The sequence below is a fragment of the Mastigoproctus giganteus genome, chromosome 12 (assembly GCF_048544385.1).
Source record: "Mastigoproctus giganteus isolate SK-2022 chromosome 12, ASM4854438v1, whole genome shotgun sequence".
Lineage (NCBI taxonomy): Eukaryota > Metazoa > Arthropoda > Arachnida > Uropygi > Thelyphonidae > Mastigoproctus > Mastigoproctus giganteus.
This window is the reverse complement of record NC_143586.1, coordinates 133,846,257-133,871,219: the sequence shown is the minus strand read 5'-3', so window position 1 is coordinate 133,871,219 and position 24,963 is coordinate 133,846,257. Positions and strand designations below refer to the sequence as shown.

At 35.8% G+C, this 24,963-nt stretch overlaps 1 protein-coding gene across 1 annotated transcript in view; it reads left to right on the top strand.

Annotated features, from left to right (window-relative positions):
- The window catches only part of LOC150077440 (tetratricopeptide repeat protein 17), a 204,521-nt gene that overhangs the window by 14,420 nt on the left and 165,138 nt on the right, over positions 1-24,963 (top strand). Inside the window, exon 2 of the mRNA XM_090385905.1 lies at positions 13,939-14,198. Within this exon, the coding sequence (XP_090242031.1) occupies positions 13,939-14,198 (260 nt within the window). The remainder of the gene's footprint in view (positions 1-13,938; positions 14,199-24,963) is intronic.

The following is a 24,963-nucleotide window of genomic DNA, read 5'->3' as shown; positions in this document are numbered from 1 at the left end:
GTTTGACTATTCATTATCCTTGTTTGTAAAAGAATAAGCAAAGTTTACCTCAGTATGATACATAGAACACTTCCATATGATACTCTCCAGAAATTAAAACAAAAACAATTAAAAAATCATATATCTTACATTACACTAAGAAATAATTAAAAATCAAATGAACACAATTAAAAATCAACTTAACACAATTAAAAATCAAGTAAAAAATTAATTTAACAAAAAAATTGCAAAACGATTTTCCTTCCTGAAGCTGACAATGCTTTTCGACTGCATGTCGTGATCACAGGAATTTAAATATCCTGAATAAGGGTCAGCATGGAACTTAAATAGGAATTATTTGTCTTCGCGCATGCACGTAAAGGAACATGAGTCTGAGATTAGATATGGCCGGCTAACATTAACAGAATTCTCATGTAATTTAATTTCGGTGGTTTCTGCAATTAATGGTCTCGTACGTTGGACACTAAATATTTTGGCCTCATTAAATAAAAAAGTATGTTTTTCATTAATGGCATGAAAGGCTAATTCTGACGCTGCTGAACGAGAAATGTGAACTGAGGCCACGTGTTTATTAAAACGAAAATTCAGAGGAAATGACGTAGAACCCTGATAAGACGAGTCGTAGTCGCCGCAAGAAATGTTGTATACTAGGTCATTTATTTGTGTTGCGAACGAGGAAGGGACTGAGGAATTGTTCAGTATAGTGTGTAATTTCCGTATTGGCCTGGTTAGAATTTTATATTTGCTATCTTTAAAGAATCTGTTAAGTTGTTTGTGCCACTGTTCAACATATGGGACAGAAATAAAGTTTTTTTGATATTACTGTTGTTGGTTGGAGTATTTTTTTGTATTCTATCCTAGCTTGTACCTTAATTCTGCCTGTTGTAGCAAGTGGGTAGCCCCTGTTTAATAATCTGCTGGTTAATATTTGTATTTCTGACCCCATTCTGAGCCGTTCAGCAGCATCAGAATTAGCCTTTCATGCCGTTAATGAAAAACATACTTTTTTATTTAACGAGGCCAAAATATTTAGTGTCCAACTTACGAGACCATTAATTGTGGAAACCGCCGAAATTAAATTACATGAGAATTCTGTTAATGTTAGCCATCCATATCTAATCTCAGACTCGTGTTCCTTCAAATAATTCCTATTTAAGTTCCGTGCTCGCCCTTATTCAGGATATTTAAATTCCTGTGACCACGACATGCAGTCGAAAAGCATTGTCACCTATAGGAAGGAAAATCGATTTTTTTGTTAAATTAATTTTTGATTTGATTTTTAATTGTGTTCATTGGATTTTTAATTATTGTTAATTATTTCTTACTGTAATGTAAGATATTCGATTTTTTAATTGTTTTCATTTTAATTTCTGGAGATTATCATATGGAAGTGTTCTATGTATCATATTGAGGTAAACTTCTCTTATTCTTTTACAAATATTGATATCAACATAGAACGTATTGAGCATTATAGCCCTGGTTCATACTATCAAGTTATACTTGTTTATGAGTGTTGATTTATGTACAGATCAGTCAATGTGCATTTCAAATTTTAGAATTCACTACTTTCTGTGTACTTTGCATAGGATTCTTCAGTTGCTGCTATTTTGAACCTTGCATGCACAGCCTGTTTCATCATGAAGTCCTGAGTTATTGATATTATTTACCATGATTTGGGATGCAGACTTAGGATGCACTCTTTCAACATTGCTTGATGAGCAATAAATGCCAACCATTTGGATGTCCAGAAGGCCATATCTTCAAATTCACTGTCATTCAGAATGCTCCACTGAAAAACTGAGAAAAGAAGATGGTTAAGTTAGTTCAGGTATTTTGGCTTGAATTACCATGGGGTAATGCAAGATTCACTATTAAGAGGCATTAGTATGAGATGACGAATTATATAGCACTTATTAAAACCTCAATACCCTTACAGTTCATGAAAATTCTCTGCAGTGCAGCCTCTTTCCTGGCAGGAGCAACTGGAAGGCAGGCAAGTTAAAGGCAAGTAGCCCAGAACCAAAGTTATTGTATCTGAAGTACGGAAAGATTGGAATGAGCCGCAGCCTGGAAAATAAGATGCAGGATATTTCAGAGACTGCTGGGAATCATTTTGGTACAAATAAACACATAGGTTGTGTTAGGGTAGCTAAGAAAAAGAACAGGTGCATGTATACTTGCGTGTACACCAATGCTAGGAGTTTAGTAAATAAATTTGATGAATTTGAGGTATTGCTCAAAACATCAAAGGCAGATATTGTGGCGATTCAGAGACGTGGTGTCACACAGATATAAGGAATGCAGAACTGGAATTTGGGGAGTACAATGTCTACAGAAAGGATAGACAGGGTAGGAAGGGAGGAGGGGTTATGCTATTGGTTAAGAAACACATAAAAACCAAGGAAGTGAAGCCAGTCGACATCGCTGGACAGTGCAGTGTGGAGTCAGTTTGGTGTGATATAAACATTGGGAGATCAAAATTGAGAGTAGGAGTGTGCTATAGGCCTAATGACTCTGATGAGTATAATAAGGAACTATACAGGGAAATAGAGTGGGCCAGTAAATCAGAGTCTTATAATGGGAGATTTTAATTTCCCAGATATTGACTGGAATTTGGGGGCTGGATACTCACACACTAGCAGGGCTTTTGTGGATTTATTGGATGATTGTTTTCTACATCAGCATGTTCGGGAGGCAACTAGAGGGAGTAATACTCTTGATTTGATTATCAGCAGTGATTCCTCATGCATTAAGAATCTGCAGGTAAATGAACCACTAGGTGGCAGTGATCACAGTGTGCTGAAGTGGGATTTACTCAAAGAGGTAACTACCATTAGGGGTAAAGGGAAGGGTTATTGCTTTCGTAAAGGCGACTACGATGGACTGAGACAGTATTTAAATTCTATACAGTGGGACCAACTGATAATGTTACCAACAGCAAATTCAAAATGGGAAGCATTCAAAGAACTTATCTTGGAAGCTACTAGGCTTTACATACCAACTAAGAAATATTGTTCAAGTTTAGGCCTAAGTGGATGTCAGATGAACTAATGAGACATATGGCAGAGAAGAAAAATGCATGGGATACATACAAATTAACACGTGACACAGAAGCCTATGATAGATACAAGTTGATCTATAACCAAGTTACAGGAAGTTAGGCAGGCGAAGGCAGATTACGAGAAATCCTTGGCAAGGGATGCAAAGAAAAACAGCAAAGAGTTCTTTACTTATGTAAACTCTAGAAGGAAGGGGATGAATCAGATTGGTCCACTTGATATTGATGGGTCAACTGTTGATGATCCTGCTCAGGTAGCTAACAAACTGAATGAATATTTTGCATCGACATTCACACATGAGGAGTTATTCAGCGAGGGGAATGCCAGAGGTGTATTCAACTCTGGCAGTAAGCTAGAGAATCTTGTAATAACTGAGAGTAAAGTGGAGGAGAAATTTTGTTGAAGATAAATACAAGAAAGGCACCTGGGGTGGATGGGATCTATCCAGTTATATTAAAGGAGGCAGCAAAGGAAGTAAGTAAACCCTTAGCCATAATTATGAGAGCTTCCTTGGACTCAGGGGAAGTACCCATGGACTGGAGATGTGCAAATGTGACCCCAATTCACAAAGGAGGATCAAAGGGCGACACAAGTAATTATAAACCTGTTAATTTAACTTCTGTTCCTGGAAAATTAATGGAGGCACTGGTTAAAGAAGCACTGCAGAATCATCTAGATAAGACTTCAGTTATAGCTCAGACACAGCATGGTTTTGTTAAGGGGAAGTCTTGCCTGACCAATTTGATTAGATACTATGATGCAGTCACAAAAGAACTGGATGCAGGGAATAACTTTGATATTATATACTTGGATCTTAGAAAGGCTTTTGATACTGTTGCACATGGAAGACTGCTGCACAAATTGGAGCAGTGTGGCATTGGAGGCAAATTGCTGCTATGGATAAAGGGGTGGTTGAGGGGGAGAAGACAGAGTGGTAATCAATGGACACTGCTCATCATGGACTAATGTTATTAGTGGAGTCCCTCAGGGTTCAGTATCGGGTCCTTTATTGTTTTCTGTATTTATAAATGATATTAATGATGGTATATCAAGCTTAATGTCCAAGTTTGCAGACGATACGAAGGTTGGCAGGGTTGTCAAGGACACTACTGACACTATGCTACTGCAACAGGATCTGGAAAGGTTGAGCAGATGGGCTGAGAGGTGGCAAATGAAGTTTAACATTGACAAATGTAAAGTACTACATATGGGAAACAGCAACCCCAGAGCAACGTATCAACTCTGTGGTACTACGCTGACAGTGGTAGAGAATGAAAGGGACCTGTGGGTGGTTGTGCAGGCAGATATGAAGTTTTCTGAGCAGTGCAGATGGGCTGCAAGAGTAGCTCATGGTGTATTGTCGATGATATATAGGAATTTTTCTAGCAGAGATAAGGAGGTGATTATTCCCTCGTATAAGGCAATGGTCAGACCACACCTAGAGTACTGTATACAGGTCTGGAGGCCTCATTTCAAGAAGGATGTAGAGATGCTGGAACGAGTACAGAGAAGGGCAACAAGATTAGTGAATGGAACAAAGGGGTGCTCTTACGAAGAAAGGCTTAAGTTTTGCAAATTATAGTGTCTGGAGACTAGGCACCGGCGAGGTGATCTGATAGAGGTGTATAAAGCCTTGAATGGTTTGAGCATGCTCAATGCTGATGGGATTCTTCCTCTTCCTCAGAATAATCACCTGAGAGGGCATAAATTCAAATTGAGAAAAGACAGATGTAGGATAGACGTGAGGAAATTTGCCTTTAGCCAGTGGGTGGTTGGTTGGTGGAATAGACTTCCATCCCTTGTCGTGGAAGTTGATAGCCTAAATAAGTTTAAGGCTCAGCTGGACAGGTATTTTGAACGAACAGAGGGGTGAAGTGGATATTTTTTATTTATTTATTTTTATTTTTTATTTTTTTTTGGGCTGATGCTGCATAAGCTTGCTTTCTTGCATCAAATGCCTCTACTAATGCTAAAATGCTAATGCTAAGATTGAAATCTCTGAATACAGTAACATTTTGATTTTGACCAACAGTTGTTGCTATACAAGTTGTAAAATTTACAATTGGTGACTGGGAATGGGAAGTATACTGACACAACTCTGAGAAAATTTGGCTTGGCAAAAGAAACCACTGTTAACTGCTTCACACTTCATTTAAGTGCTTTGAAGCCTTAGATTGAAGAGTGGGTGGTAAAGATGACAAACTGCCACACCTCTCCTCTGTATAGGTGGTTTGCTGTTAGAATATGGTAGTGCAAGTTCTCTGTGAACTCAGACAAGTTCATGTCATCTTCAAAATCAGACAGATGTTTTTCATAAAGGAGTACACCTCCAACCATTTTAGTTTGACTTAGCAAATCTTCCTGAGTAGGGTCACAACTTTGGTCTCGAGGAAGGTTTGAATTTGTTTATTGAGGTTTCTTTATTATTCTGTACTTCCATATCTGTTTTGAAAGATGCATATGAGTAGTTTGTCTTGATCTTTATGGGCTTTTTGGGGTTGTCAGCCTTCAAAGTTTGGTTAGCAATTTTTTCCATTCTAAGTTCTGATGTTTTGGGATTCAGATCTTTGGCTTCCTGTTACCAGTTTTCTTGTGATTTTTAGCACTGTGAACCTCAGTAATTTTTTATAATAATATTGTTATTTATTGACTCGTTCTTGATGGCAAAGTTGAACAAAATGGTACAAAATCAGACAGGTACATATTGCAACTATTGTCTCTCCTTAAGGGTAGCTTTGAGTATTTGTCTTAGTATAGAAATAGCAGGTTTGGAGGTCCTGTTAACATTGCAAGTGAGATTGCAGATTCCTTAAATCTGCATGAATGCATAGACGAAAAATGTGGGGCCCTGTTTGTTATTTCCTTACCTCCAGAAGTTAAAAACAATACTAATATTATTGAAAGTGATTATAACAAAAAAATTGCATTTTTAAATAACATCATATGTACCATATCAAAAGAAACATACACATTGATAACGGAGTATATGCTCTACTTCTATCAGTTTTCAAGTCAACTCGTGCAGTCGCTCTTGGAGTGACGATATAATGTGAGTATCTAGACATTAAGACAATGGTAGGCTTGTTGATAGAAATGCTAAAAAAATGTGGATGATATTATTATTTAGACCATTTGAGTGCAGGGCCTTTTCAACAGAACTGGTTGAACATGCTTGTGACCAGCCCTGGAAAAATCTTTAATTGTGAGAGGCAAGGCAAATCAGTAAGGGAAAGACTGGAGGAAATATTCAGATGAGTTTTTCTACGTTACAGTGGATACTATCCATGTTTCCATGAAAGATCAGCTTGAACAGGTTGTAAATCATAACAGACTGGAAATTTTTGTTACTATAGTAAATTACCAGAAAGCTTATCCTCTCATGGTATGAATTTGCATCAAGACCATTACATTTATATCAGAAAGATCTTCATCTTCACCATTAGCAGCCATTCTGGTATAATTGGAATAGATCTCTGTGATGAGCTGAAAGCCCTTTGCTTTGTTCTGCCTACTGAGGAAGATTTACTGCTAAAGCTCATCCTTTCATCCATGATACAGATAATATCTGTATCATGTTATGAAGGATGTCTTCCTGCATATATGCTGATATTTCCAGTAATGGTTGCCAGCGCAGAGAGAAATGTCTCAAAATTGAAACTAATTAAAATCTTCCGTCCACAATGACAGGCAAGAGACTTTCATAATTAGCAGTGTTGTCAATTGTAAATGAGATTGCTAGCAATCTTGACTTTATATTGACTATACATTTCACTGGGTCAAGGGATCAAAGAGTAAATTTTATTTAGTTTATAAATTGTGTGTATTGTGTTTTGTTTTTGTCAATTTTACAGATAGTTATTTTCAAATAATTATAAGGACTTTTATAACTACAACATTAGTTATAAAAGTCCTTTGTATTGTCAAATAAGTCTTTATATACCCGAGGTAGTCATTTTCTTTAAAAGCTCATTTAAAAAAAAAAAAAAAAAAAACTGAATATTTCCTTTCTATTTGTTGTACAAAAAAAACAGGAACTCCCGACTTAAGTAATACTCGACTTATGGAAATTTGACTTTACGTAAGTTTTTGTTGGCCGGTGCAAACTTAAAAAAATTGTGGAAACGTAATTTGCATCTTGTAGGAATAAATGGAAGTATCGTGAAAATATTGTAATGTGAACCCATAACACATTTTTTTTGGTTATTTGTTCCAAGTCCTTGGAAGTTGAAAATTTTGCTATATTACTAAGCTATTTATCTCTCTAAAAGGTCATATTTATAATGGAAATTGCACTACTCTTTCATCATTATCGTATGTTCCCATTATAAGAATCAATTTTGAACACCTTTGTGATATTTTTCTAAAGCACGTTTCTGGAGGTCACAACCATAAAACAAAAACAATTTGCACTTTCTGATTTATTGGGCTTTTCTGTTAGTGCATCTAATTATGAACGGGTAGTAAACTCGATCTTATTGCATTTGCAATAATACTGATAACTGCAATTGTGTGGATTTTTACACTATTATGGTGAAATGTGTTCCCTTCACTGAAATCTTCAATCATATAAAAAACAAATTTTCAGAAACATCTCTTCATTCCTATTTACATATTACAATGATGAAGGGAAAGCAACCAACGAAAAGTGCAAGTGGTGATAGTGCAGGGAAACAAAACAAAATTGATTTAGAAATGAAGATGAAAATGATTAAGAAGTACAAAGCAGGACAAAGTTTGTCATCTATTGCAAGGGAATTAGGTCTTGCTGCTTCAACAGTGAATATTATTTTAAAGGACAGCGTGCATATAAAAGAACCTGTCAAAGGATCAATGCACTTAAGATCAACAGTGATCACAAAACAGCGTTCAGGTGCTATATCAAAGATGGACCAGCTGTTAATAATATGGATGGAAAATCAGATTCAGAAGTGAGCCCCTGAGTCTAATGATCATTTGAGCAAAAGCAACAAGTATATTTAAAGATATTAAGTATAAGTATGGCAAACCCCAACCCAAGTTCGTGGCAAGCAACGGGCAGTTTAATAGATTCAAGCATCATGCTGGTTTCCACAACATTAAAATATGTGAAGTCGCCAATGCTGATTCTGCATCTACAGAGAAATTTTGTGATGTGTTGGAAAAAATTATTGATGAAGGTGACTATTCAATGCAGCAAATTTTTAACATTGACAAGACTGTTCTGTATTGGAAAAAAAAAATGCCAGATTGAACATATATATTGCCAAAGAGGAAAATACAATGCCAGGTTTCAAGGCATCAAAAGATAGGGCAACGCTCTTGCTTGGGGTTGTTGTTGTTGTGGTGTTTTCTGGCACAAGGGCTACTTAGGCCATATTGCTCCTCTCTTGCTTGGGACTAATACAGCAGGAGATTACAGATTAAAATCACTGCTTGTGTACCATTCTGGAAGTCCTTGTGCATTTAAGGGTATCAATAAAGCCACCCTACCCATGCACTTCCGATCAAACCAAAGAGCATGGATAACAATATCTCTCTTTGAGGATTGGTTTAAATGCTGCTTCATTCCCGAGGTTGAAAAATATTGTAACGACGACTTTCCTTTCAAGGTTTTGCTTCTATTAGATAATGGTTAGGATGTCCAGGAGCTAATGCTCCTGGACATCCTAACCATCTAGATGATTTCAATTCGAATGTGAGAATCATATTTCTACCTCCAAACATGACTTCACTCATCCAACCTATGGATCAGGGTGTTATTTCAAATTTAAAAGCATACTATTTACACACAACATTTGCTCAGGAATTGTCTGCAGTAGACAGTGAGAAAAATTTTACGTTAAGAGACTTTTGGAAATCTTACAATATTTACCATGCCATCTTAAACATTAATAAGGCCTGGGCAGAAATTACTAAAAGTTGTTTAAATGGTGCATAGAAGAAAATATGCTCACAGCATGTAAAAGGCTTCGAAGGATTTGAAAAAGACGAATCATACGAAGAGGTTACAGATAAGATTGTAAAGGTTGCAGAGCTACTTCAGTTGGAGGTTGATGCCAAAGACGTGGAGTTAATAGAGGAAGAAGAGAAGGAATTATCTAACAAAGAACTTATTCACTTGCAGGCAGCGATAGTGAAAGAAAAAAATGCTGACGAAGCCCAAGATGAACCGAATTAGGAGCCAAGACGCTTCATCACCAGAGAGATAGCAATGGCATTTCATGAAATTGCATTGGCAATGGCGAGGTGAGAGAAGATGGATCCTAACAGTGAACGATTCTTAAAAGTTAACAGAGGGGTGAATGATGTGCTTGCTTGTTACAAAGAAATCTATGGTGAAAAGAAAAAAGCCACCGTCCAGTCATCCATTAATATGTTCTTTCGTAAGGTTGAGCGGCCGACCCTTTCTAAATCTCCGCAGCAGCGTACTTATGAGCTGAGGACTTTGATTCTGGCAACGATGCTCGAGAGGTAAAACTTACTGACGTTATGCCTGTCTCCTCTCTTTATTTGTAATTTTATAATTTTAAAATTTTTTTTAAATTGCAAGCTTTTGTAATTTTTCTTGTGCATGAGATAAAAAATTGAATAAATACAATAAATAATTCTATTTACATGTTTGTCGAACATTTATTTTTTGATTCAATCAATTCAGCGAGTGTTGCACAAGCATAGGGGAAATTCCGACTTACGTAGCGTTCTGCAGAACGCAACCCTTATGTTAATCGAGGAGTGGCTGTATAGGAATTTTATTTTTACACTGTGGAATAGGAGCCAATGGAGCCACTCTTCCCAGTGCTGTTTATTCTTGGGCTGGTCACGAATATTTTGTTGTGTTTTGAATATATTACAGATGCACGTGCAAAGAAGAATAAGATTATTACAATACAGTACTTGCATGTTTGATTATAATTTATATAATTTTTTTTTTTTTTTGCAAATTTTAATTGGTGATTTACATATTATTAAACTGTGATTATTGTCAGTAATGTGGTTTTTGTTAACTCACAATTGGTATTTAGATGTTAAATAATAAATATTTCCTTTTGTTTTCTCATATTTGTTTTCTCTTATAACATTCATAAATATGCATAATCTGTATATTTATGCACATATATATGCATATTATGCATAAATTATCATTAGCAAGGGCACATGATGCAAGAAAGCAAGCTTATATAGCATCAGCCAAAAAAAAAAAAAAAAACACACACACACACACACACACCCCCTTCTCATTTCACCCATTCACTCGTTCCAAATGTTTGTCTAGTTCTGCCTTGAATCTTTTTAAGCTATCAACTTCTACAACAGATGGAAGTTTCTTCCAGCAATCAACCACCCGCTAGTTAAGGGCAAACTTTCTCACATCTATCCTATAACCGTCTTTCCTAAATTTGAATTTATGCCTTCTCAGGCGATTATTCTGAGCAAGAGGAAGAATCCCATCCGCATTGAGCATGCTCAAACCATTCACGGCTATATACACCTCAATCAGATCACCTCTGATTGAGGTGATCTGATTGAGTCATTGGAAAACTTAAGCCTTTCTTCGTGAGAGCAACCCTTTGTTCCATTTACTAATCTCATTGCCCTTCTCTGTACTCGTTCCAGCAGGTCTACATCCTTCTTAAAATGAGGCCCCCAGACTTGTAAACAGTATTGAAGGTGTGGCCTGACCATTGCCTTGTACAAGGGGATAATCACCTTATCCCTGCTAGAAAAAATCCTGTATATTCCTGTATATCATTGACAAGACACCATGAGCTACTCTTGCAGACCGTCTGCACTACTCAGAAAACTTCATATCTGCCTGCACAGGTCCTTTTCACTCTCTACCACTGTTTACTACCACACAGTTGATACATTACTCTGGAGTTACTGCTTCCAATATGCAGTACTTTACATTTGTCAATGTTAAACTTCAGTTGCCACCTCTCAGCCCATCTGCTCAACTTTTCTAGATCCTGTTGCAACAGTGTACTGTCATTAACAACCCTGCCGACCTTCGTATCGTCTGCAAACTTGGACATTAAGTCTGATATACCATCATCAGTATCATTAATGAATACAGAAAACAACAATGGACTCAACACTGAGCCCTGGGGATGCCACTAATAACATTAGTCCACGAAGAGCAGTGTCCATTGATTGCCACTCTCTGTCTTCTCCCTCTCAGCCGACCGGGCTAGCCGAGTGGGTAAAGTACCTGCCCGGCAACCCAAAGGTCGCGGGTTCGATTCCCGTCTCAGGCTTGGATCAAAGTACTGCAAAAACCTTGGGAGGTGCAATATGGCCACAGAAGCCGATACGTCAACAACTACCAAATCAAAAAAAAAAAAAAATCAATCAATCTCCCTCTCAACCAAAAAGAAAGTTGAGAGGTAGAAAACAGAATGGAGACAGTGAGAGAAGACAGAGAAATATAAATATACAGATTTGTTTGTAACATATACATATGTTGCAAATATTAAATAATAATAAAAAATATACTACATGTACCCCCTGAAGTTTACATTCTGATTGAGGTATATAAAGCCTTGAATGGTTTGAGCATGCTCAGTGCTGATGGGATTTTTCCTCTTGCTCAGAATAATCGCCTGAGAGGACATAAATTCAAATTGAGGAAAGACGATTGTAGGATAGATGTGCGTAAGTTTGCCTTTAGCCAGCGGGTGGTTGATAGCTGGAACAAACTTCCATCTGTCGTTGTAGAAGTTGATAGGGGTGAAATAAGGGTTTTTTTTTTTTTTTTTTTGGCTGATGCTGTATAAGCTTGCTTTCTTGCATCATGTGCTTTTGCTAATGCTAAATGTTTATAAAATGTAGGAGAAATTTAAAATTCAGATTCATGCTACTTATTTCTGCATTTAGATCTCTTGCTAATATGAAATGGTCATTGTTGTTAATACCATTCACATGCAGGTAGGCATGTGAATAGTATAACCCACTGCAGGATGGAAGCCTCCTCAATAATTCATGTTCAGGGAAATGGACCATAATCTGCCACGCTGGTCTAGTGCGGGTTGGCAGATCGACCATATTTAGCAGTCAGGGGCTTGAACCCCCGTCTACTCAAAGAGCGTGTGCTACTGCACTCCTGCTCATGATCACTTGGCTATGGAGGCCTCCCATATAACAAATTGCCTCATGTTAATATTGCTTATCAAATATTGACACTATGTTTGCTGACTATTGACTGTGTTTACAAATGTTTGCATAACATTGGCTTTCTCTGGTGTTAATGATACTGTTATTATGTGTATGTATACTATTTTACTTAATTTCAATATTGGAAATGGTCACTTCGTGTGTCATGTTTATATAGTATTTTAGGTTGCTCTGTTATGCTTTTAGTGGTTGGTGTGTGCCACTCAAGTGTAAAATAAAGTGCTAAATATAGCCGTGCTCTATATTTAGTGCTCTATAACTGTAGTGTGGAGTAGGGTGACCAGGGCCTTTCTGAACAACAGTGGGACCACCTCATTGCATCCCCTAATAATGTGCCCCTTTTATATAAATTCTTAATCAAATTTGATTACAATATGGTCATGTTATTTGCACAACTTTAGATCACAGTATATATTTTTGCTCATATGATTATGTTAAGATGTAGAGACCATAGAGGTATATAGTCTCATTATTTAAGGTGAAGAGACTATATAGATATATTCATTATAACATGGTTTTGTTATAAGGGAGATTTTTATTTCTTGAAAGATTTTTCAAGTTTTATTAACATAAATTTTCAATATATAAAATTCTTTATTTTTAAATAATAATACTAAAAAAATTTTAATTAAGTTTTATTATTTCAAGTTTTATAAATTATATTCTGAATATAGCAGTATTCATTATTAAAACCTAAGTGCCCAGATCTGAATGTTAAAAAAATTAGTCAAAATGACTAGAAAACAAATAGGCTAGAAATAAAAGAGGATAGCTGCAATAAACTTAAATTTATTTTAATTGTAATTTGTGGTAAAGATGTTCAAAGAAGTGAGAGGGATATTTCTAAATAATACAGTATGACAAACATTTAATTCTTAAAATTGTATTTAACGGAATGAATTTTTTTTTTGATAAACTATATCATGTCGTTTTAATAAATAAATCATAAAATTCTTCACGTTTGTACTTGCGATTGTGTGTAATGTTTAGCATAGCGTAGGGTGACTGAATTTAAAAAAAAAAATGGGATTCATATTTTTTATAGGAGTTTTGTATAATGGTACTTGGTAGTCACATTCAAATACAGATGACGTAACGAGTTGTTTGACAGACTGAATTGAAACTAGTTGAAGTATAAAAAAAAAAAACATTTATTGTATTATGATTGTTTCCTTTCATATATTTTTTAATCTGAAATGTTATCTGCATAAATTATAAATATATTTCCTGTTGTTTAGTCAACTTGACCAACTTCTAATAAAATTGAAAAAAAAGGTGGAATTTACAAAATTGCATATGTAAAAAAATGTTCATGTAACTTCTAAGAAAATGGCACTGATAGGGGATTAAAAAATGGACTATTAGATATCTTATTTTAACTTTGTCCATGCCTGGTCACCCTAGTGTAGTGGCAAATGGTTTTTAATTAACCTATTCACTTAGACTATAAAGTATTTAGGGGCAAAGGCCTCGTGCTATGAAGTAGAATGACTAACATGCAGGTTAGTGCAAATGCATTATTTTAACATAGCTATCTACCAAAGTAGTTGATTAATTCAACTACTTTGGTAGATAGCTATGTTAAAATGATGCATTTGCACTAACCTACATGTTAGCCTATCTACTTAGTTAACTGGTACATTTTGTAGACTTGCAAAAGTGCATTATTGTAAAAATTTTGCATTATTGTTTTACTGTTCCTTATTGTTATGCAAAAAAATTTCTCTAGATGGATTCAGTGTTTTCCCTTCGTCGACCTTACGATTTGGTAGCATTGATGCAACAGGAACAAAGAGCTGTTCTTGTGGAAGAGTTAAAACAGCAATTAATGGCACAGAAGGAGGAAATAGATCGCCGTGAAGATAAGGAAACTAATTTAGAAGGAAAGATCTATTCTACAGATGACGATTGTATTGCAGCTAGTAAGCCACTTACAGATTTTGATCTATATGTGAGCACTGTTGTGCCATTTGATTTCAAAGGTTTTAAGTAAGTGTTTAAAATTTTTATGAAAATGAAATAATGAAATTTAAGGAGAGTACAAATTAAATAGTTGAGATTACATTATAAATTTACTTTTGCTCATTTTCATTTACCCACACACATTTCATATAATACCAAAGGTAATATATTATCATTTTCAGACACTTGAAATTATATCTTTTGCTAATTAATATCTTCTGTTTGTTCAGTATGTGAATACAAAAAAGAAAATAAATCAGATCAGATCCTTGTGTATTGAGTGTGGGAAATCTTAGATAACCCAGCTGATGTTTTCTGATGAATGGAATAGCTACTTTGCAGACAGGCTGTGCGAGTGAGGCTGACCCATATGGAATTAGTGATTTTGACATTAAGGATGATTGTTTATTAGAAAAACTTTTAAGCATAAAAGCAAGTAAGACTCCTGGAGTTAATGGCATATACCAAGTAATACTGAGGGAGGCAGCCAGAGAGTATATGGAATCAGTGAGGTTAATTATGAGGGCATCATTGGACTTGGGTTAGACTCCTTTGGAACATATCACCAATACACAAAGGTAACTACCAATACATAAAGGTTCTAAGAGTGAAGCCAGTGACTAACTACAAATCAGTCACTCTGACTTTAGTGGTAGGGAAAGCCTTAGAGGCAATGATTAAGAGTGCAATCCAGGGACATTTAGAAAGAAGTGGCATTTTGAAGGACACACAACATGGTTTTGTTAAGAGAAAATCATGTTTAACTAGCATAGTAAACTATTTTGACAGAGTTACACATGAGGTGGGTGTAGGGAACAATTTTCCCGGTTTATTTGGATTTTAGCAAAGCAGAAACGACATCAATGAGAGGAAAAAGGGCATTGTGCAAAATTTTGCAGATGATGTAAAGATTGGGAGAGTCATTAATGATCAGTGCCAAGCAGCACTCCTTCAGGATGACTTGAACAGGCTTCAAGGATGGTCAGAAAAGTGGCAGCAATGTTTTAATGCAGCAAAATGCTAGGTCTTATACTTGGGGAATAGCAACCTGAAAATACATCATAAACTTGGTTAGTGGTGTAACTAGTGTGAGGCAGGTGGGACACGTGCCCTGGGCACCAAATTTGGGGGACACCTTTTTATGGTTAAAAAATGCAAAAATTCCAAAAGAACAGTTTTCAAGGGTTGCCATTTTTTTATTTGCCCTGGGTGCCATCACCCCTAGTTACTCCACTACACTTGGTGGGGTTGAATTTAAAACAGTAGAGGAAGAAAGAGATCTGGGAATTATGATACGGACAGATACAAAGTTTTCTGAGCAGCGTAAACAGGCAGTAAGGAAAGCTCACAGTGTCCTATTGATGATTTTTCTAACATTGTCTTGTAGAGATAGGGAGGTCATAATCCTACTATATAAGGCAATTGTAAGACCACATTTGGAACACTTGTGTCCAAGATATTGAGAGGATATTGAGCTTCTTGAAGGGGTCCAAAGATGGGCACTCACCAGGTGAGATTGGCAAAAGGGAGACTGTATGAGAAAAGACTGATTATGTGGGATACAGAGTTTGGCACCTTAGAGGGGGAACCTGAATGAGATCTACAAGGCTCTGAGAGGGGGTTAATAAAATGAATATAGACAGAATTTTCACTGTTATAAAGAATTCCATAACCAGGATCTATAAATTCAAATTACAGGGGTAGAGGTTTAGACAGATTGTTGGAAGTTTTCTTTTATTCAGTGAGTCATTGATTACTGCAACAAGTAGTCTCCACAGGTAGTTGAGTCTGACAGTTTGAAGAAATTCAAAAGTCAACTGGATAGTTACCTAGATCAGGAGGGAAGTTCATGATTTGTATTTTCTTATCTAATTTTTTTTTTTTTTTTTTTTTTGCAGGTGCAACAAAAGTCTGTGGCTTCCTTGCACTATATGACTATACTAATACTAATACATCTTTAAACATGTCTTGTGATGGATGAAGTAAAAAATTTTATTAAATTTTGTGGACCTTATATGAAGTTTTATGCAATAACATGATTCAAGGTAGAAATGTATGTTACTGTTTCCATTGATTTTTATTGATACTGCTATGGCAGAGAAATTCTGAATGAAGTAAAGATAAAGTTGCTTATACTTTAGCATTTAGATTGGGACTTAATTTTCGTAATCAGATTATTGTAGTTTAATTCTGTCCGTTCTTCACATTGGAGCTTATACTAGTATATAATATAATGCAGAGAATCCATATGGATTTTGTTCTTCATTTTTGGAACAGAGTTAGTGAGGTACCTGCTATAATAAAGTATTTGGGCTTTTCATACTTGCATCATATTGTAGCAGGGGTTGGCAACCTTTTTCGAGCGAAGAGCCATTTTTTGATCTTATTAAAAAATACAAAGAGTCGCACCACAGCTCAAGCTGGGGGGAGGTTTTTAAGAAACAGAAATAGAGTGGGAAGGTGTTTTATTAAAAATATATATATTTAGAAATATTATTTATTAATACTGAAAAAACGTAACAAACATCCATTAGGTATGAATTAATGTAACTTTTGCTGCTGAACTTCTTGAGCGAGTCTCTCAACGTCCGGCAAGTATGCCATAATTTTCATCTTTAAGTGAAAGGAAAACAAATCATGCAAAATGTTTTTTTTCTAAATAAATGAATGAAACATTTGTTCTCATGCTTGGGGGCTCCATCGGTTCCAATACAAATTATTTTGTTCATATTAATTCTCTTATTTTTGAAGCATTTAGTAATTGTAGTTACTGCCACTTACACGACAAACGTTGTGTAAGTGGCAGTAAATTTAGCAATTCGTCTTGGGGTCCTTGAGAATTTATATATTTACAAACGAGGATAACTTGCGTGATATCACCAACATCACACGATTCATCACAGGCTATAGAAAATCCGGATGCTGACTTTAGTCCATAATCTGCTGACTGGTTATATCTTCAGCCATTAGTAAAGCTCTATCCCTCACAGTTTTTTCAGATACTGCATTTCTTTAATTTTCGTAATTATTTCTATTTTGTTTTGAAAATTTCTGAAAAGATTTTTCAACATTTTAATAAAACATTCTTTTATGTATTCACCATCTTTAAACGGTTCCCCTCGTGTTACAATTTCATGTGCAACTACAAAACTAGCAGCATTAGTGTTGCTTGGTGATTTAATCCATTTAACAATGAATTCTTCGTTAACAACATTTTCTGTTGCAACTTGTTTACAGCCTTTTTTCTTGGCTCACCGGCTGGATATGTTTTGGCAAATGTATCATATTTAGTCCAAAAATGTCTTTCTACATTTGTTTTTTTGTTGTTCGAAAGTTTTTCACTACATATTAAACACAATGGAAGTCCTGTAGAATTTGCCCCAAACGCATACGACTCAGTCCATTCCTTCTTAAATTCCTGGTTTTCTTGTCCATTCTTTCTCTTTTGAGTTGACATTTTAAAAATGATAGCAATTTTAATGCCTTCTTATTTCACTTGTTTAATAATACCACGTCACTGATTTAAAAAGTCAAATGATTTATAATATGAATTCATGTACCTATCACAAACACTACGTATACACGGATATTATTTTGTTCCTGTTTTAACTATTTTATATTCGCCACCGCCACAACGATTAATCTCGACACATCGCAGTACATGTGCTCTGCTCACGATGTGCAGGCAAACCAAACTGAGAAATGTTTGCGCTGAAGATAATGCTATATTCACATCGACGCCCGCTGCGTGGCACGCTTGTCGTACAAGTTGGCCCAAAGTTAAACAGCTGCAGGTTGCCAACTCTGGCAATGATTTACTCTGCTTTTAAAGCAGCATTTTACTGTTAGAGTTTAGAGCTAAAAAATAAATTATACCAGTGTGCATGAATGGATTAAATATAAATCTTGAGTTGTTTTGATATATAAAAAATTAGTGAAAGAAGGTGGTAATTCAGAAGGATCTGAATTATTGGAATTCAGAACATGTTGCTGAAGGTTGCCATAGGTTAGAGTGAAAGTATTGTCAAAAATTAAGCAGAATTTTTAAAAAAATCATAAAAAGAACTTGTTACTTTGTTTCAATATTGCATCACCATAAATTTTCTCCCTCAACAAGCAATCCAACGGAAATAATTTACCCTTAGCCTTAAATTTGTTATACACTGATGTATAAGATAAGAAATTAAATTAAAGAAAACAGTATTTAAACATATTTATTTACAAATAATCACAGAAATGCACTACAGGCCATATGAATGCTTTTTCATTGTGACCAATGCTTGAAATACATTATGTCAGAGATACCCAACCTTTTTCAATTCATGACACCCGTAGTGTTGCAGTAATTTTTTCATGGTACCCCTAGGTCAAAGGAAATACCTAACAGTTCCATTTATTAAGCAGTTAGGTCCAAACAACTTAAGTATTTATGTCCTAACAACTTAGTAGCCATTTGAAAAAAGAATACACATGAATTGAAAGAAAATATATTTTTATTTCATTCTTTAATAACCACAATTACTTACTAATGGGATGTGTGCACCTGTTGGGCACTGCACAGCTTCTCAAACCTTGGAATCAGATTGGACAGCGCCACCCTCATTTCCTATTCCACATTGATTTTCATATAGTACTTGCTTTTTATCACAGCAACTGCTGAAAACCAGCTTTGCAACGATATGACGTTGCAAATGGAATTAGGATTTGCTGAGCTTTAGCACTTAGTTGCAGATATTCATCTTTTGTTGATATCCAAAACTCGATTAGTTCCATGCTGCCAAATTTTGTTTTTAAAGTATTGTCACAAGACAGCTCAATAAGATTTTCTTCTTCTGCAGAGGTAAATTCAGATGGGGCCTTAGCCTTGAATGGGCCTTGGATTCATGCAGACTTCTCCATATCTTCTGAAAAGTATTTTTTAAACCAGTCACTGAGCTGTGTTAGGTGCTCCTCAAAAACAGATTTTAAGTTCGTGGGTTAAATAAACATCATTGGATGTAACAAACTGATGCAAAGGGGAGAAACAGTCTTTGCAACCATCTTCATTTAATTTTTAAAGTTTGCCACTTTCAACACACTTTCTGTGCCTAGGTTCAGTGGAGGACTCAGTTGCTTTGATGCGAGGGCTTCCCTGTGGATTATGCAGTGGGTCCACAGTGCATCAACAGCTTTGTTTCGCATGAGCACCTGCAATCCTCCATAACAGTCAGACATAGAGCGACCACCATCGGTACAGATGCTGATGCACTTAGTCCAGTCTAAGTTGTTTTCACACATAAGCATAAACGATCTCAAACAAGTCTTGTGCCTTTATACCTGCAGTGATACTTTTACAAAAGAGAAGATCTTCCACAGTTTTGTCACTGTCTACAAACCGTGTGTAGCAAAAAAAATGAGCATGCTTGTTACTGTTCGTCGGCTCATCTAGCTGTAACCCGAATTCCTTTCCTTTCTTTTTTTTAATTAGCTAATCGTTGAGATCTTCAGTCATGTGTTGGATTCTATGATTGATAATATTGTTAGATAAAGGTACCATTGAAAGCAGTCTTCCTGCGGATTCATCAACCATAATGTTGACCATATCCACTGCAGCTGGTAAAATCAGTTCTTCTGCGATGGTGCAAGGCTTTTTACACTTTGCGACTCTATATGCCACCTTGTAGGATGCTAGCAAAGCATTGCTTGGTATTGATGCTTGTTTAACAAACGTACCTTTTTGTTCTTTCAATTATTTTAACTTTCTGGTAAAATAACCACGGGATTTACTAGCCATTTTAGGATGATTGGTCTTTAAGTGCTGTTTTAGTTTACTTGGAAGCGTACCCTCTGGAGCAGAAACTTTCAGACATAATACACATCATGGATGCTCTTCATGATTGACATCTACCGAAGTAAAACCAAAGTCTGAATAAGTATCATGATATTTCTGTTTCTACACAACTTTGCCACTGGTCTGTGTTTCATCATTCTTTTCTTCACTGCCACACTTCTTATTAATGTTCAAAAATCTTTCCATTTTAATGCACAAGGACTAAAAATCAACAAAATAATTCACTGAATTTCGTTAGACCTCGCAGACACTGGATCAAAATACCCTTCAGTTATTTTGATTACTGACGGACTTGGAGAGTCAACAGGTATTTATATACAAAATCTGAGAAATGAGAAAGTTCGAGAAGTTACTGGCATAGCCAAAAGTACAAGAAACAAAAACATATCTCAAACATTCGAGAACATAAAGGAATGCAGTGCAATCTAATGTTGAAACTGTGAACTACCTCAAGCTAGTAGTTCGTGCAATATCCAACAGATGTCAAGTATAGCTATTTCTCTTGAAAATTTAAAATATCCAATGCTGCACAGTTTGGAAATCATTGCATTATGTAATAAAACGAAATATACCAGCAGCAAACAGATATTGTTGTGATTCCATTATGTCTTCTTATGAGAGATATTAGTATTTTGTTGGCCAACCACAAGCTTTAATTACCACCTTTCTGGCATGTAGGATATCAGATTTTTGATATAAATGTTGCTTACTTCATAGTATACCAGACATGAATAATGGTTTCCTGTATTTGGTGGCTTTTTAACAGCAATTTTCTGTTCCATAACACTAGACTCCAGAGGTTTTCAATCACGTTCAAATTGGAACTATTTTCTGGCCTGAGGATTGGATATTATAGTCTTGCATGAACTTATTCACACTAAAGATAAAAAAAAATAATAATAATAATAAATGATAAAAGAGTCAGTGGTTGAAACAAGTTAAAAATTAGCATACAAGAAATTGTATTAAATGATTGTCATACTAATCTTACATGCAATGTGGCAAGGGACACAGATTCTTGTTGGAAAAACAATTTTCTGTTCCTTGAAAAAGGTCTCTGATGATGGGTAGAAAGTCTCTTTTAAAATTTTTGTGTAATAGTAGTAGTCACCATTAACAGTACCATTTTCAAAATGTATTCTGCCTACTCCTTTTCTTGTGGTGCATCCCAAAACCATCTGGTGCCAAATTGGAACTCTACTGTTGATTGAATACAGTCAGGATGATATGTTTTGTTAGACCTGTGCTGAATGTAGCATTGGATTTAACCCACACAGATTTCATCAGAGAATATTGCAGATTCCCATTACTTAGTTGTCCAATTAGCACGTTTTTTTAGCTCAAGTCAGTCATTTTTTCCTCATGGATTTTGTCAATATGCTTTCATACTACTGATCACAAGTCTTTCTCGGACAGTGTAATTTGCATTTACCCCATATCCCTTCCATATGGATTTTAGATCTGTGGAACTTAAACAATAATCATGGAGGCCTAGATTCTCTAAAATTCTGTTCTGTGCTACAGTGATTTTCCACGTCAGTCTGGTTCCAGATTTTCTTTTGACATCTCTAGCCTCCAACTTTTGCAGCTATATGTCAACTAGAAAATCCCTCCCTATCAAGAGCAGTAATTATGCGTTTCTTCCTTGGAGTTAACTGAGTGTATGCCTTACCAGTACTGAATAGGTGAAGACTGATGGATGCTTTTATAAACACGACAATGCAACACCCACTCTAATATTACAGAATGATGATGATGCAACATCACACTAGTTTTATAGGATGATATGATAGTGTCTTGATGACATACTTCTGCCTATATAGGGACTTATGATGGCATTATTAAACTTTTAGAGGGTGATACAATTTGTGACCAGTTTTGTATTTATGAATTCTTAAGAGCATTCTTCTCTTCCAAAGTGTTAATACAGAGTGAAAACCATAGCGACTGATCTTAAGTTGTCTGTTGTTTTTCTCCCTGCTTTACCCATGCACTGGCAAGCTGTATGACTAAAAGGATCCTGATTGTGTGAAATTAAATCTGTTGTTTGTTTACAGCAATAAGTCACTGTTTATGGAAGAGATTAACTACAGATTTTATAAAATGTTTTCAGGACACTACCTTTTTCCTTTATCTGCTTTTGTGGTGCCAGCAGTATTTTTATACTGCATAGATTATGCAGTGGTCTTAATTCTCGCAGCAGAACAAACTTTCCTTTATAACGAGTTGCCTTGGTATGGTCTTGCCAAAACTTTAATTGACTGTTTGTTTAAAAGACTTGGCTGCTATGACAGCTGTTTCAGGACTTGTCACTCATTCAGATAGCAGGTGGGCTCTAATGACAACACTCAAACAAAACAGATATCTTTAGTTATATTACAGTTTTGAAACTTCCCATTCCATATACTGTATGACAGATCACATTGAACAACTTCTTTACAACTATTTTGTCTAGATTTTGCTACTAAGATCACTGTTGTCTGATGAGGTCAAGTTTGTTCTGAAACAGGCTATCATAGCAGTCTCGTCTTTTGAAAAATTGCCAGTTAACATTTTGGCAAGGCCATCATTTTTGAAAGTAGTATGCATTATCAGACAACTCATTGCAAAGTCAAGTTTTTTTATTGTGAAAATTAAGACCATTACATTGTCTCTGCACTTTAAAAATTTTCGTGGCTTGCAAGATTAAAAGGACAAAATACTACTTCAAATATAAGGAGAGAAGTGTCACCATTTTTGCACGGATTCATAAAGACAAATGTGGTCATTGATATGAGTGCCAGATCATACAAAGTTTACTGTATAATAATAATTACTAAGCATGAAATTGTTGATTTATTTTGGTACTGGTGAACTTTTTCTTGAAATTCAGCTTTCATGTTCATATACGATTTTGAACAAAAGTATTGCTCAACTATAAACACACATTCAGACAGGGAATATGTTGAGATGCAGCATTGCCACTGATATTTGTTCACAGCAGTAAGTCATTGTTTATGGAAGATTTTAACTACGGATTTTATAAAATGTGGCCAGCAATATTTTTAAACTGATAGATTATACTGATAGATTAGTAGTCTTAATTCTAACAGCAGGACGATTTTGAACAAAAGTACTGTTCGACTATAAACACATTCAGACAGGGAATATGTTGAAATCCAGTGCAATCTAATTATAAACAGGTAGTAAACTTGATCTTATTGCATTTGCGATAACACCGATAACTGGAATTCTGTAGATTTTTACGTTATTATGATAAAATGTGTTTCCCCTTCCATGAAATCTTCAATCATATCAAAACCATAAACCATGCGCAAAATTTGTTACTGCATATCTCACTTGTGCAATTTGTGCATGCCATGTTCGTCCTTATGATTGCTTATCTTTTTTACTGTTTTAAATTTCACAATCCAAAAAAAAAAATGTCAGTGAACAGAAATATCAATTAGTATATATATATATATATATTACAGAGTGCTATATTTACTGAATATTTATTAGAAAATTAGATGTTTAAACCTGTGTTAGTGGCGCCTCTGTAGCCAGGTGGGAAGGAGCAGCAGTGCGTAGCACACGCTTCTTGATTAGACCGGGGTTCGAGCCCATCACCACCAAATACGGAGGATGCGGAAAGGTCAGCGAATGACCACCGCATATCCCGGAGCAATATGGCCTTAGTTGCTAATGCTCCTAAAAACCAAATAACAAACAAACCTGTGTTAGCAATTTTATTGAGTTTCTAACTTTTTTTAGTGTTTTGCTTACCATGCTGAACTTTTTATTTTTAAGTGCTCTGCCTCCATCCCTGTTTTTCCCATAAGCCCTGTTGTTTTTAATGTGCAAAATACCATAATGTGGAGATTTTTAGTAACACACGTACCGTGTTATAGCACAACTGACTGTATTTGTAATTGCATGACTTAAAATTCTTGTAGCCTTTTGCCATAATTATTCGAGAGAATGGTGAATCCATTCTCTCTCCAAATTTTCCTGATATATTTCTTAGATATAATTGTAATTTCTTACCCTGCTGTTTAAATCTCCATTCAGTAGTATTCTTTCCTTGTAATTTCCTTAATCAAGTTTCTAATGCTATATTTAAGATCAACAACTCACTGTTCAAGGTCACTGTTGAACAAAAGCCGAGAATTAGGGTTGAATTTGAAAGTGTCTGCAATTCTGCCCAGACACGATAGGAGGGAGTATATGATGAGAGCCTTGTCGATCAATTCGGCCCTGGAAAGATTGTGCAAGGCTCAAGGGGTAGAATTTTTTTCAGCCTGGACTGTACTTGTTAACAGGAGAGATTGCTTCTACAGGGATGGGATACACTTAAATAGAAAGGGTGCAAGAATATTTGCTGACGCTATCGAGGCAGTGTTAGGTGGGTCGGAAAACTGCTAGCTTGGGGGGAGACAAAGACCAATAGATTGACAGTAGCCACTGGCAGAGGTGAAAGAGATTCTTGCACTGCTTCTATTAGAATGAGCAGAAGCCTGAAAAACAAGATGCATGATATTTCAGAGACTGCTGGGAGCCATTGCGGTACAAGTAAACACATGGGTTGCGTTAGGGTAGCTAAGAATAGAAACAGGTGCAGGTATACCTGCGTGTACACCAATGCTAGGAGTTTAGTAAATAAATTTGATGAATTTGAGGTATTGCTCAAAACATCAAAGGCAGATATTGTTGGGATATCAGAGATGTGGTGTCACACAGATATAAGGGATGCAGAACTGGAATTTGGGGAGTACAATGTCTACAGAAAGGATAGACAGGATAGGAAGGGGGGAGGGGTTATGCTATTAGTTAAGAAACACATAAAAACCAAGGAAGTGAAGCCAGTCGACATCGCTGGACAGTGCAGTGTTGAGTCAGTTTGGTGTGACATAAGCATTGGGAGATCAAAATTGAGAGTAGGAGTATGCTATAGGCCTAATGACTCTGATGAGTATAATAAGA